This window comes from Electrophorus electricus, chromosome 4 (assembly GCF_013358815.1).
Source record: "Electrophorus electricus isolate fEleEle1 chromosome 4, fEleEle1.pri, whole genome shotgun sequence".
Lineage (NCBI taxonomy): Eukaryota > Metazoa > Chordata > Actinopteri > Gymnotiformes > Gymnotidae > Electrophorus > Electrophorus electricus.
The window spans coordinates 1,370,121-1,384,590 of record NC_049538.1 but is presented as its reverse complement, the minus strand read 5'-3'; the positions used below and the strand labels follow the sequence as shown (position 1 = coordinate 1,384,590).

The window sequence follows — 14,470 nt, the reverse complement described above, 5'->3', positions numbered from 1 at the left end:
TGTGTGTGTGTGTGTGTGTGTGTGTGCTTAGTTAGCCATGTAATTATACATAGATATGTACTCACATACCCCTTTGTTAAGATTTGTTTACTAGATACACCTAGTCACCTTCCAGTTCTTTAAAACGGTCAGTTTCTGATCACATCACAGAACAATTGTGGGCTGGATGATTTTAAGGAGTAGACCAATCACAGAACAACAGAGACTCTGACCAATCTCAGCAAAGCATTTATTTTTTGCACTGCGTGACTCCAATGCTTCACATGACACAAACAGTTGCTCAGCCTGCTTCCTGTAATGCGACTGGCCTTGTGGCCGTTTCTATCAGCATGCAGCTCTGACACTGCTTTCACGGGTCTGGGATTGAAGAGATTGGTGCTGCACAAAAAGGAATGCTGGGAAAGGTGAGAGACACTTTTTACCATATTTGTGTTTTATAAAAGTAACAGCAGTTTATGAAGGTTTTAAGATTTCTTTAAGTATCACACAGGAATCAGAGATACTTTAGTCAGATGAAGCAAATTCTGGTCTTAAATGATTCTGTCTCATCTTCAGCAAAATATCTTACAATATTGTGTCCAAAACAAACAAACTAATATCTATAAATTAGATTTGTGTAGTTTTATGTGGTAGTTCAGTGTGTACACATTTGTTTGTATTGTACTTAAATGTACTTTTGTTTTGTCTTTCATTGCATACTTTAAAAGTCACTGAATTTTACATGATGTGTTAAACTTTTTGGTGAGACAAAGCTGTTACTCAACCAGATTACCAGGATGAATTTGTCTCAGGAATGTGATGAATGTTTTTCCGCCTCCATGAAAGGTTTCTGGTAAGAATCTTACCAGGAAGGAAGAAAACAATACAATACAATACACACACACACACACACACACACACACACACACACACACACACACACACACACCACCACCACCAACACCCCATACATTATGCTATAGAAACCCTTCTTATAACCTTCTTATAAGGCAATGAGATAATGTCATGATGTTGCAACATATTTCCTTGTTATGAATAATTAACACTGGTGTAATATGGCTATTGTGTTACAGCATTATGAAAACATATTAGGTTTTGAAAGACTGCCATATTATTTCTATCATGTTAAAGCCCAGTTGAGCAGGAGGGATCAGACCCCCTGTTACCCCGCTGTGAAACCATGGTGAGTGAGCGATCTATGGAACATCCTGCAGAGTTCAAAGATGGAGGCCCCTCATCTGAACACAGGTAACACAGGTAACACAGCCAACACAGGCAACACAGGCAACACAGGCAACACAAGTAACAGTTGCCCACTAGAAGCCCATGAGCACCCAGCAGCTTTTACCAAGATACCAAAAAGTGAAGTGCCAAGAATTGAAACGCCATGTATAAATCAGTGGGTTGCTGTATATATGTTGTAGTCTGATCCAGAAAAAGAGATCAGAGTCACCTGTTTCCAGCAACGTGTCCATGAAGAGTGCATATGACTGCACCAATGATCAAAGATGGTCCAGGGATCTTCCATCACTAATCAGATTTGAATATCCCTCATCTGAAGACAGGTAATATCTTACAGCTAAACCATTACAGAGAAAAAGTAACAACATGCTTTTTAAACCGTGTCAACTGGCCATTACAGAGAGAAAGGCTGTAACTCAAGTACCAACTTCCCATATTTAACACACATTTTAAAAAGGACTTATGAGTGTAAAAGTTCATTTCTGTCCTCTGTAACAATTTGTGAAAAGTTTGTTATCACAGTTGGCCCCACCTTGTGTTTCTGTGGTTTCCCTGTCTCGTGTCTTTGTTTTGCTTTACATCCTTGTTGTAGTTCCATTCCTTAGTTTCATTTTCTCCAGCCCTCGTGAGTCACATGTGTGTCTAGTTAAGTCCTCAATACCATGTATAAGTAAACCCCTGTTATTTCTAGCCTCTGTATGTGAATCAAAGCCTGTTTGTAATTCATGCCTCTTTGTTCTCAGTAGTTGGATGCACTAAGTCTTCACTACCCATGTTTCTTAGCCTGTGTTCTTAATTGTAGTCTCTTTAGCTGACACTTTTATCCAAAGCAACTAACAATTATGACTGAGTACAATTTGAGGTTAAGGGCCTTGTTCAGAGGCCTAATAGTGGCAACTTGGCAGTGTTGGCGTTTGAACCAGCAACAGCCCAATTACAAGTCAAGTAACTACCACAGGTTCCTGCTTTCTGTTGGTTTTATCATTATATTTCCACGTCATATTTATCTGGCATCAAACCCAGCTAAAGAACATATTCATATGTACTCATGGAATATTTTTGCTGAAAGGGTTTGAATAAACTTTGTGTATTTTTCTATTACAGAATTTGCTTTTGTGCATGTTTTGAACCAAACATTTTCATTTATTGAACCTCCTAATATTTCCAAACAGGGTTAATCTATTTAAAAAATAACCTATTATGTATTATGTATTATGTATTTAATGGGAGTATTATGTAACCCATTAAATATGTAGACCAGAAATAAAATATATTTTCATATTTCTGTTTTGAAAAACTTTGTTTTCAGTGAAAAGAAACATTTTGAAAATCAAAATATTAATTTAGGATTATTGATAGACTCTAAAGAACACTGATTTTCTAGATGAAAACATTGCTAATAATGTATTTCTTTCTTCTCCATATCTCAGGCATAGCCTTGAACCGCCTGCCGATGAATTCAAGTATTTCAAATTAAACCTGATACGGAAATTCCAGTATTTTAATGAAATAATAACAAACCAGGGAAACCCAGAACATCTGAATGAGGTCTACACAGAGCTTTACATCACAGAGGGAAGAAGTGGAGAGATGAATAATGAACATGAGATGAGACAGACTGAAGCAACATCCAGGAGAGCACTAATTGAGGACTCACTAATAAAATGTAATAACATCTTTAAGCCCATATCTGAACAACACAAACCCATCAGAACTGTGCTGACAAAGGGAGTCGCTGGCATTGGGAAAAGTGTCTCTGTGCAGAAATTCATTCTGGACTGGGCTGAAGGGAAAGCCAATCAGAACATCCAGATCATATTTCCACTTCCTTTCAGAGAGCTGAATTTGTTGAAGGACCAAAACCTCAGTCTGATGGATCTCCTTCATTTTTGTGTCAATGAACCAAAAGAACTGGACCTCCTCACCTCACACAAAGTGCTCTTCATTTGTGATGGTTTGGATGAGTGCTATTTTCCTCTAGATTTTCAGAGCTGTGTGAGTTTGTGTGATGTCACTCAGTCATCTTCGGTGAATGTGCTCATGACAAACCTCATTAAGGGGAATTTGCTTCCAACTGCTCTCATCTGGATAACCTCCAGACCAGCAGCAGCTGATCAAATCCCCTCTGAGATTGTTGATCGGGTGACAGAGGTACGAGGCTTCAGTGACCCACAGAAGGAGGAGTACTTCAGAAAAAGAATCAGTGATCAGATCTTGGCCAATAGAATCATCACACACATGAAGTCATCAAGAAGCCTCTACATCATGTGCCACATTCCAGTCTTCTGTTGGATTGCAGCCATTGTTCTAGAGAGAATGTGGATGTGTGCAGACAGTGGCGAATTTCCAAAAACTCTGACACAAATGTACACACACTTTCTCATCATTCAGACAAACACTGCAAGAAAAAAGTACATAATGAACCAGAAGGAAGACAATGAAATGATTCTTAAACTGGGTCGACTGGCTTTTCAGCAGCTGATGAAGGGCAACCTGGTGTTCTATGAGGAGGACCTGAGAGAGTGTGACATTGATGTCACAGAAGCATTGGTGTACTCAGGAGTGTGTACACAGATCTTCAGAGAGGAGTTCAGGCTGCACCAGCGTAACATGTACTGCTTTGTTCATCTGAGCATACAGGAGCATCTTGCAGCTGTATATGTGCACCTGATGTTCATCAACAACAACACAAATGTTCTTAAACAGAGTTGGTTGCCTAAACGTTTAATGAAAAAAGAAAGTACAGTTACAGATTTGCACAAAAGTGCTGTGGATCATGCCATACGGAGCAAGAATGAACATCTGGATATTTTCCTTCGCTTTCTTCTGGGTCTCTCACTGGACTCTAATCAGACTCTTTTACAAGGCCTCATAACACAGACAGGAAGCAGTTCCTTTAGCAAAAAGGAAACAATTCAGTACATCAAAAAGAAGATCAGGGACAATCTGTCTCCTGAGAAATCCATCAGTCTGTTCCACTCTCTTAATGAACTGGAAGACCATTCTCTAGTGGAGGAAATCCAACATTACTTGCAATGTGACAATCTAAACCAAAGAAAACTTTCCTCATCGCAGTGGTCTGCTGTGGTGTTTGTGTTACTAACATCAGAGCAGAGTCTTGATGTATTCGACCTACAGAAATACAGGAGATCAGATGAGGTTCTTCTGAAGTTGAAGCCTGTGGTTGCAGCATCCAGATCAGCTCAGTAAGTGATGCAGAACATAACCAAAACACTGACACAACATTAGCAACAGGAAGATGATTGGAGTAAAATACTGCTTTGGCAAAGAGATTTTCAGATTTCAACTTTTAATTCATTCAACTATGACAAACATAAACAGGCAAATTTTAGCTGATGATCAGCTGGTATTAAAGCTACATTAAAGCTACACAATATATTAATAACAACTGATATAAACTTACATACACATTTTTAAATGTTGGGCAGCATGGTGGCTAGCAGGTTAGCACTTTTGCCTCTCAGCACTAGGGCCTCGGTTGTTTTGTGTGTGTGTGTGTGTGTGTGTGTGTGTGAGTGTGTGTGTGTGTGTGTGTGTGCGCGCACGACCAGTGGAAGAGAGTGCTCTGTCCTGGGTGTTGTCCTCTCTCCCTGCACCTGGTTAAATCCCCCAGGGGGCTGTGGTTTCTGGTTGGGAGTATGCTGTGTGGGAGTATGCAATTGCCTGCTGCTTCTCACTGATTTGTGCTTGGATATAAAAGCCATGTGTGTTAATTGTAAAGCAATCTTGGGTTCCTTGAAAGGCACTATATAAATATAACTTTCATTCATTCACATTATGTCAAGTTGAAGTAATAGTTGTCTCATGACGTAGTCTTTTTATTAACATAAGGTGTCATAATCTGTCATATACTATAATGCATACTGCTCTTAATGAGAGTATTAATGATGTAAATATGCTAAATCAAGCTGTCTGTCAAGACAATGATATTTTGTACTATTTCTTCATTTTGGTTTGCACTTGAATGCTAAAACAACTTTAATCTGTGGTGGGATGGCATATTAGTTAATGTTATAATAGTTTTCTTTAGGCTTTAGTGTTAAAATAGGAGCACATATTTGTTTGGTTAACCTTCAAATGTATTTTTCAGGCTTGCAAGCTGTCACCTGACAAAGAAAAGCTGTGCAGGTCTGTCTTTAGTTCTTGGCTCAGAGTCCTCCTGTCTGAGAGAGCTGGATCTGAGTGGGAATAAACTGGGAGACTCAGGAGTAAAGCTGCTCTCTGCTGGACTGGAGAATCCTCAGTGTAAACTGAAGACACTCTGGTAAGATGATCTCTTCCTACATGCTGTGGTCTCCAGGAGGCCATATACTTTACTAATGAGATTAAGTAATTTGGTACTCCCCTGCGGATGATGATCATTTAATTCCACTTGCTCTTTGGTGATTCTTCAGAGGATGTTGTCTTAAAATGCTAATTATAGTTGTGTTGATTTATACGGGAAAGCATTTGTGCTTCTCAATAATCAACTGATCAAGTAAACTGACAGTTTAAGAAATGCACATAGAATGCACAAATCAATGGCTGAATAAAACAATAGATCAATTTCAAAATTAAATACATTACAGTAAAAAAAGAACATCTATATTTAGAATGTGATTAAGTAATTGATCATGTTATACTTTTCTATCAGATGTTTAACATTTCTTTGTTTTTTATTTTATATTTTATTTACTTGTTTTCTACTGCACGTTGTATTATCAATATATGCACTGTGCTAAGTGATAGTACCTGAATTGCTGCTGCTTCTTTAACTAAAAGTAAAAAAAAAAAAAAAAAAAAACTGTCATTGTGCGCTGAACTGAGAGAGTGAAGAGTGTGTCATTGTTCTCTGCAGGTTGAAGTATTGTGATGTCACAGATGAAGGCTGTGCTACTCTGGCTTCAGCTCTGACATCAAACCCCTCCCACTTGATAAAGTTGGATCTGTCTGGGAATAAACTAAGAAATTCGGGAGTGTTGAAGCTCTTTGCTGGACTGGAGAAATCGCAGTGTACACTAGAGATACTGAGGTAAGTCATCTTTTGTCACTACACTCTGATCATTTTTCAGTAACTTTGTTTTATCAAACATCTTGTATATTTAACATATTTAACATCTCTGAGTTAGTCATCTTTGAATAGAAACTGAAGACTGTATTCAACTTTTGACATAAATATAAAACAAATCAGTAACTTATATGTTCTGGAAAATTATGTACAGAAAAAATATATTGTCATACAAAAATAAATTAATAATTGCTCTATTGGAATACTGAATGTTAACTATTATAACAACTGTAGTTGAAGTTCATTCTAAACTGAGCTGTGTCCTGACCTGAGAGAGCGAAGAGTGTGTCATTGTTCTCTGCAGGTTGTGTGATTGTGATGTCACAGATAAAGGCTGTGCTGCACTGACTTCAGCTCTGACATCAAATTCCTCACACCTGAGGGAGCTGAATCTGATGGGGAATAATCTGGGAGACTCGGGAGTGAAGTGGCTCTCTGCTGGACTTCAAAAACCTCACTGTAAACTGGAGACACTGTGGTAAGATCATCTTCAAGAATCACATGACCTGGTCCTCAGCAAGACATTTTCTCAAACAATGAGAGTAATGTAGTGGATTTTGGTTTAGTATTAGTTTAAGGTTGAAAAGATTCAAATGGAAAGGCACATGTGAGAGAGAATAACTAAATAAGTAAATAAAAACAAGAGCACTGTACACCAAGAAATTACAGCTCAATATACTCCATACAACACACTAACTAGAATTACAAACTAAAAAGGTACTATTCCCATATAGTATTTTCTCTAATAGTGAGTCTTTAGGTTCCACATCAGTACACAGAGGAAGATGATTTGTAGATTTCATTACATATTCATATTGATGATTATTGCCGCTTGTTTCCTATCTGTATTCAGACATTTTAAAGCTCTTTTTTTTGTTTGTTTAGGACAGGAGACCTGCCATCTGTCCTTTCAGTGTTTTGCATATCATTTACACATATACACACACTGTATTAAAGTCAAATTGATTATTTTTGTAGCATATTTGTAGTTTTATATTTATATTTATTTATATATTTATTTAGTAGTTTTAGTCATTTATGATTGTAGTGACAATCTGATAAGGAAGTTCACACTCAAGAGATATGTGTGCTGAACTGAACTGTTTGTCTTGAACACAGCTGTGTGTCCTAAACTGTGTGCTGAATTGTGTGTCCTGAACTGAGTTGTGTGTCCTGAATTTAGACTGAAGTGTGTGTCATTGTTCTGTCTCTAGGTTGAAGCATTGTGATGTCACACATGAAGGCTGTGCTGCTCTAGCTTCAGCTTTGAAATTAAACCCCTCCCATCTGAGAAAACTGAATCTGACTGAGAATCTTGTAGGAGACTCAGGAATAAAACAACTTTCTCTTGGACTGGAGAATCCTCATTGTAAACTGGAGTCACTGTGGTAATATCATTGGTCTGAGAGTTACACATGACCTAGTTTTCAATAAGGCATATCAGTGGTCCAGAATATTTGCTATATATAATAATATGACTTCATCACCCAGAACTGAGGTTATGTAAACCCAGTAAGGTGACACAGTGTCACTCTCCCTGCTGACCTCGCCTCTCCACATCACATGACTCCTGAGCTCAGGACAAGCAGGAAACATATCAAGATAAATTAGGTCCTGTTAAATTGAGCTGTGTACACTGTACTGAGAGAGTGGAATGTGTCATTGTTCTCTATACAGGTTGAAGCATTGTGATATCACAGATAAAGGCTGTGCTGCTCTGGTGTCAGCTCTAGGATTAAACCTCTCCCACCTAAGAATGTTGGATCTGTCTAGAAATAAACTAGGAGACTCAGGAGTAAAGCTGCTGTCTGATATGTTGAAGGATACTCGTTGTAAAATAAAGTCACTGGGGTAAGATCATCACACACACACACACATAGACACACACACACACACACACACACACACACACACACACACACACACACACACACACACTTTACTACAAACACTATTACCTTTATTATAATTACAATAATACATTCAATATTAAATTAATATTTTGGGCCATTTACTCACTTGCAAAACATTGAAATCAAAACACATCAATTATATTAAAAATACAATGAATAATAATGCCCTCCCTAAAAAATAATGAGAAAGAATGTATGTTTGTTTATGCAATGTGATATTACATCATAGGCTGCCCTACTGGTCATGGTTTAAGCCTAGTCTTGGTTTAAGCCTAGTCTTTTTAATCTAGGTGTAGGACTAATCATGACTGAAGGTAGTAAGTACTGTATTGTAGTGGTTAAATGTTGATGGATTGTTAATGGAGAAGTTCCTGACCTGAGAGAGTGAAGAGTGTGTTGTTGTTCTCTGCAGGTTGTGTGATTGCGATGTCACAGATGAAGGCTGTGCTGCTCTAGCTTCAGCTCTGACATCAAACCCCTCACACCTGAGGGAGCTGAATTTCTATTGGAATAAATTAGGAGACTCAGGAAAGAAGCAGCTACATGCTCTTAAGGATGATCCGCTTTGCATGCTACAGGTACTCAGGTAAGAAATGACCATTTCAAATAAATGTAATTAATTAAATAAATGTGTATATTTCATTTAGTATTTTTATTTGTTTATTTATAACTGTTTTTGTTGTACCACTTTACATCAAACTAGTATTACAAAGCTACTAGATTGATTAGATTTTAAATCCTGATGTTTGGGTTTTAAATGTTGATGCAGAACAGAATGCTGTGGACAGGTGCAGGTTAACTTGAATTAAAAATTAAGATAAATTAAGATAAAATCTTTGATACATTTTAAAATATTGTAGACACAAAACACAGTGCCATCTCTGAGAAGTTAATATGATAGATGATATAGTTTGTATCATCTTGATATCAAAAGAGTATCCATTTTAATCAAGAGTCTAAAGGCAGTTGATTTTTCAATTGTTTTACTCATTTTCAGGATCTAATGAATTTCTGGTGAAGACTCCAGTGATGAGAGATATTAAATAGCCTTGATATCCAGGTGGTGAGATTATCTGGACTCCCCTGCAGCTCTGAGATGGAATCCACCCTCCTGTTTTGGGGAACATAGAACATGTGTTATGGATCAGTGGAGATTTATCATAGCCACACTGAAGTGCAGAACTCATGACACTGAGACTCAAGTCAAAGGACTCTGTTTTTCTGGTCATAGCATGAATTCATTAATTATTAGAGTTTGGATAATATTCTGGATCACAAGATAATGTCTTCTATGTTAATTAATGAACATTAACTTAATTAACCACTAGAGGGCAACAAAGCGCAACATCTAACCTCACATGAGAAACAACAAAAAGGCCAAACAAACCCTCCAACCCAAATCAAGCACAACTCAGTCTTGAAACTCTCTCATGCTTCTTACTGTTTTAGTTATTGATGGGATTTTTTATGACCATATTAAACCAATCCAGTGTAGTGCATACATTCTTCAGAAAGGAACGTTAGATTTGATTTTGATAATTTTGTATGTAATTATTTTCTGCATGTATGCCTTCATGCTTTCTACAGTTCTCCATACAGGTGTACCTTTGTAAGTTGCTCTGCATAAGAGCGTCTGCTAAATGCCGTATATGTAAATGTAAATGTATTCTGTTGATTATTTCACCACCTTTTACTTTTGAGCAAGAGGACATTTTAGCTGTAGCCAGCCAATCACATTCGGCAGGTATTGATTTGAGTTACCTTCTAACCAGCACTGTATCTTATGTATATACAATTATACAATTATATATATGATCATAACGTTTTGTAATTTGTTAATGTATTTTGACATGCAAAGAAATTTGTCACATTGATATTGAGACTGTGATGCATAACTATATGTTACACTGACATCAGTGCAACATGTGTAATATATTAAAATAAATGAGTGATTATACATTTCTAAAATGTATTGAAATTATCAGTAGTTCAAATGACTTAGACAGTAATTTGAGAGAGACATACAGTGATGACAGAATGGAAACTGTTGAACCGGTTTATGCAGGAAAAAAAACTAAAACCCTTCACTCCAGGATAGTTTGTGGTATCAGAAGGGCAATTTTAATAATTTAAAACTACTTTTAAATTCTTCTAATTTGTAGAAGACATCTTTATTATTTGTTTATTTGAGAGTTTTGGCCAGGAAACAAATTTCTATAGTGAGCTGCTTTCAAAACCAACATAACTTCAGAACAAAGCTACTTTGTTTTTTCTTTTTATATTTGTTTTGTTTTGGCATACAATATTGGTGTATTTGCAAAAGTACTTGCAAAAGGACAACGTTCAAACATTCAAATACATTTTACTATCATTTGCCTTCCTCCTATACCAGTATCATTTGCCATCCACTAACACACAGTGGTCTGATTTGTTGTTGTGGTTTGTGTTTTGTGTTAAAGCATTTAGGAACATTTGGGTGTCGGAGTTGTATTGTTGCAGAGAGTTGTTTCACTGTGTGATAGGTGTTGCCAAACCAGATTAGCAGGATGGATCTCTCTGAAGAGCGTGTTAGAGGCAATGCCACCAACATTAAGCATGACTGGTAAGAGTCAGGGAAACATGTCAGTTTACAACATAATACAGCTGTATCATTGTTAATAATGGAATTATATTTGACCACTTTGAATACATATTAAGATCTGAAGGACTGATGTAATATTCCTGTGACATTAAAGTTGAGTATATTAGGTCAGGTGAGACTCCATTCCCCACCTGGGTTCATGAAAAGGGACCAGCCAACAGCTGGGGATGTAATTTGTAAATGTAATTGTTTCATCTGAACAGAGGAAACATCTCATACTTAAATCTTACCATTACCTGCAGTGATTATATTAAAAAAAAATCCCCATTCACCCCAACTGGGGCATCTCTTTTTCCTTCAAGCTCAGGTCCTCTCTACCAGAGACCTGGGAGCTTGAGGGTCCTGCATAGGATCTTAACTGTCACAGGACTGTACTCTTCTGGATATAGATCTTGGATGTTGTTCCTAGGATCTGCTGGAGCCACGCTACCATTTTGGGGGTCACAGCCTCTCATGCTTCCATTACACGGGTATCCACAGTTGTCTTCACCTTCCACATCTTTTCCAACTCTTGTTTCAGCCCTTGGCATTTTTGAAGCTTTTTCAGGTTCCTGATGTTTTAATCACTTGGGATTGCTACATCTATCGCTACAGCCTTATCTGTTCTTTGTTCCTCACTACTATGTCCAGTCGGTTAGCCATTACCATCTTGTCAGTGTCACGGGAGGCTCCTCCTCCCACGACTCACGTGGTACGGCCCGCGGCGTGCAGTGGGACTCACTTGTATTATTGGTAACCACGCCCCCCTGGGATAGCACATACCTGCACGGGGTTTAGTGTTAAGTGTTTGTCTGTATTTAAAGCCCTGTCAGTGTGTGTTGCCTTGTTGGTCATTGTCGCTGTGTGTGTGTTAATTCCGAGCTCTGTAGCCGTAATGTTAGTTTGTGTAGTCACATGTTAACGTGTATGTGTTCATCATTTAATGTTAAGTGTAGAGTCATATTTACTGTAAGTGTTATGTGTGAGTGTCACCTGTGTCGTATATGTTTAATGTTAAGAATTATCTTGCACCATCGAGGAAGTCTGTGCATCCTACCCCACGCCCTGCAGCACTCGGGTCACTCGGGTCAGTCTGAATCTGCACCACTTTCAGGGGTGTATCCCATTTAGACCTTGGAACTTCCAGCCCATACTTGGCTCAGATATTTCTGTATACTACGCCATTCCATATATGGCATTCCATATATGCTCTACCATCAAGCATCTAGCATCCTGCTGTTATTTGCTAGATTCCATCAGGGTAGAGCCCAGCCTCTATTGATCTTGTTTTCAGAGCTTGTTCCTGTGCCGCCATGATTAATGCCTCCATGCTGTCTTTCAATCCAGCCTTTTCCAGCTATTAGTAGGATTTCTCCATATTAGCTTGCACTAGTCGCATGGAGTTTATCCTCCTATGATGGTTCCTGCTCCTCCTCGTTCCCATCTTCCTCGGGTTTCTACTGTGAGGTACTCACTAAGCACTTCATCACTTGATGGTCTCTGTGACGTGGATCAGAGTAGCTATGGCTCTTGTGAGAGACTGCCATATAGAAAACCTTTCAAATCACTGAGAGCCCTGGTTTGTGTTGGCCACCGCTGAGCCTCTGGACCTACTGCCACTAAATGCCACAGCCTTGCCTCTGGACCCACCAGTTCCTGGAGCGGAATAAGTCACTCTACAAGCCCCCATGCCTTGTGCCAGGCCTGATACATGCCAGGCCTGTCCGCGTGCCTCGTGCCAGACTTGTCCCATTGGTTGGTCCTTGAAGCTTTTCTGTGCCTCAAAACGCTGCCACTGCCATGTTGCCTGTCTGCCATGTGTCTGCAGACCTGCCTCTTGTTTCACAGGCTTCATGTTCCCTGCCTGTCCTGCCCTGACCTGTGTCTTCTGCTGCCTCTGCCCCTGGATTCCCTCCCGCCCTGCCCTGCCCTGCCCCACCCCGCCCTGCCCTGCCCCACCCCGCCCTGCCCTGCCCTGCCCTGGCCTGTGTCTCCTGTTCCCTGTATGCCTACTGTGTCTGCGTGGTTGCCTGTTTCTGGTTTTGTCCATGTTCCTGTCCATGCATCCATGCCTGTCTGTTACTGTGGTGAAGTGCCTATGACCATGCCCCTTGTGTGTTTTCTTCCTTTACCTGTCTCTGTTGTAATGAACATACTTGCCCCTGTCCCTGTGCCCAATCCCCATGTTTTTCCTGCTTCTGCTCCTGGTTGTTGTCCTGTCCTGTCTGCTCCTGTTGCCCTGGTTTCTGTGTCTGCTTTTGTTCCAGTGCCTGTTCCTCGTCGTACCTGTTTCTGCTCCTGTGTCTCATTTAGGTCCTGTCCCTGGTCCGTGTCTTGCCCTTTCTGTTCCTGTTGGTGTCTCGTCCTAGTCCTGTTTTATTTTTGGTTTTGGTGATGCCTATTTTTGTGCGCCCCGGTGTTGCATTCTTTGGGGTAGGGTACTGTCATGATCAGTCCCTCCCAGTTTCCGTGTTCCATGTTTTCCCTAGTTTGTATTTTTGAGTTCCATTCCATAGTTTCATTTTCTCCGCCCCTCGTTTGATTTTCAACACCTCTCCCTCGTTTAGCTGATTGTATTCTAACCTTTTTCTCCGGCAGCAAGTTCTTCTGTTCCCCGTTGCACAACATTTATTATAAATGCATTAAATTGTCTATTTAGAAATGAGTTTTGCTAGTAAATATGTGAATTGTATTTTAGCCATGCAAAAGTGAACATGTGGAAGTGTATGCATTTGATTACAATAAAACATGGTTGTAAAATATCTATTTCTTTTATCATAAGAACAAAAGACATTTTGCACAGAGGGCTTCAAACCAAAGGTTTCATATTCTCCATAACAATTCAGCAAATTTACCATTGTGCTATAAACCTTTCTTGACTTGTTTATTTTCAACACACTGTATCATTACCAAGACAACAAGCACTAATTCATCACTTTAGTCATTCTAGTGTTAAGAACATTGAGGGCAGGTGGCAAGTGTTTAAAGGAGATGACAGCTTAGGCAGGGCTGTTATGATCAGTGTACTCACAATTGCATCCTAAGGCACTAAAAGCTAAATTCATCCACAGGTATGTCTCTAGGTCATTGTGTAGTTGGGGCGGCTACATAGTTTGAGCAAATACTCGGTTTGGGCGGTTTGGGCACGGTTGTATGCTACATTATTACAATGGCCGGGACAATGCTATACAGCAAGTATAGCAACCCTCAGGGTATAGCATGCTAGGATGATTGACCAGTTTACCGTGTTTGATTGACTCAGAAATGTGGGGCAAGATTCAAAACTACACAACAGAAGCCTGTTTCCTTCTGGCTCTATCCTTTTAGCTGTGCTGCTATAGCTAGATCTGCTGGAGTCCATCCTTGCACATTCTAGTTCCCTAAATTACACACCCTCATACCTGGACATGCCTAATAATCTATTCTCTTTTTCTGCCGAGGTACACCTACCCCTGATGTCGTGACGTTACTGAGCCTCAGCCCACCCCAGCTGCCATGGCTGCTCCACATGCTGATGTCCTTTCCTGTAGCCCACCACACTGCCACCACAACCAACTACTTCTCCGTTGCCCTTGATGGACGTTCTCATGTGGGATGAGTTTCGGACATGAGCACACACACATTGGG

The 14,470-nt window shown here is 39.5% G+C and overlaps 1 protein-coding gene across 4 annotated transcripts; it reads left to right on the top strand.

Annotated features, from left to right (window-relative positions):
- The first annotated feature begins 290 nt into the window (after positions 1-290).
- On the top strand, positions 291-10,178 carry LOC113589464 (NACHT, LRR and PYD domains-containing protein 12-like). 4 transcript variants are annotated; one of them, XM_035525263.1, is made up of 12 exons: positions 304-404; positions 768-832; positions 1,132-1,248; positions 1,425-1,565; positions 2,673-4,448; positions 5,354-5,527; positions 6,101-6,274; positions 6,615-6,788; positions 7,525-7,698; positions 7,988-8,161; positions 8,636-8,809; positions 9,221-10,178. In XM_035525263.1, the coding sequence occupies exons 1-12, from the start codon at positions 393-395 to the stop codon at positions 9,225-9,227; spliced, it is 3,162 nt and encodes a 1,053-aa protein (XP_035381156.1). In that variant the 5' UTR covers positions 304-392; the 3' UTR covers positions 9,228-10,178. The 4 variants fall into 4 exon arrangements, with proteins under 4 accessions (XP_035381155.1, XP_035381157.1, XP_035381156.1 ...); XM_035525262.1 differs by lacking the exon at positions 768-832 and having other exon boundaries at positions 291-404; XM_035525264.1 differs by lacking the exons at positions 768-832; positions 7,525-7,698 and having other exon boundaries at positions 291-404.
- The last annotated feature ends 4,292 nt before the right edge of the window (positions 10,179-14,470 follow it).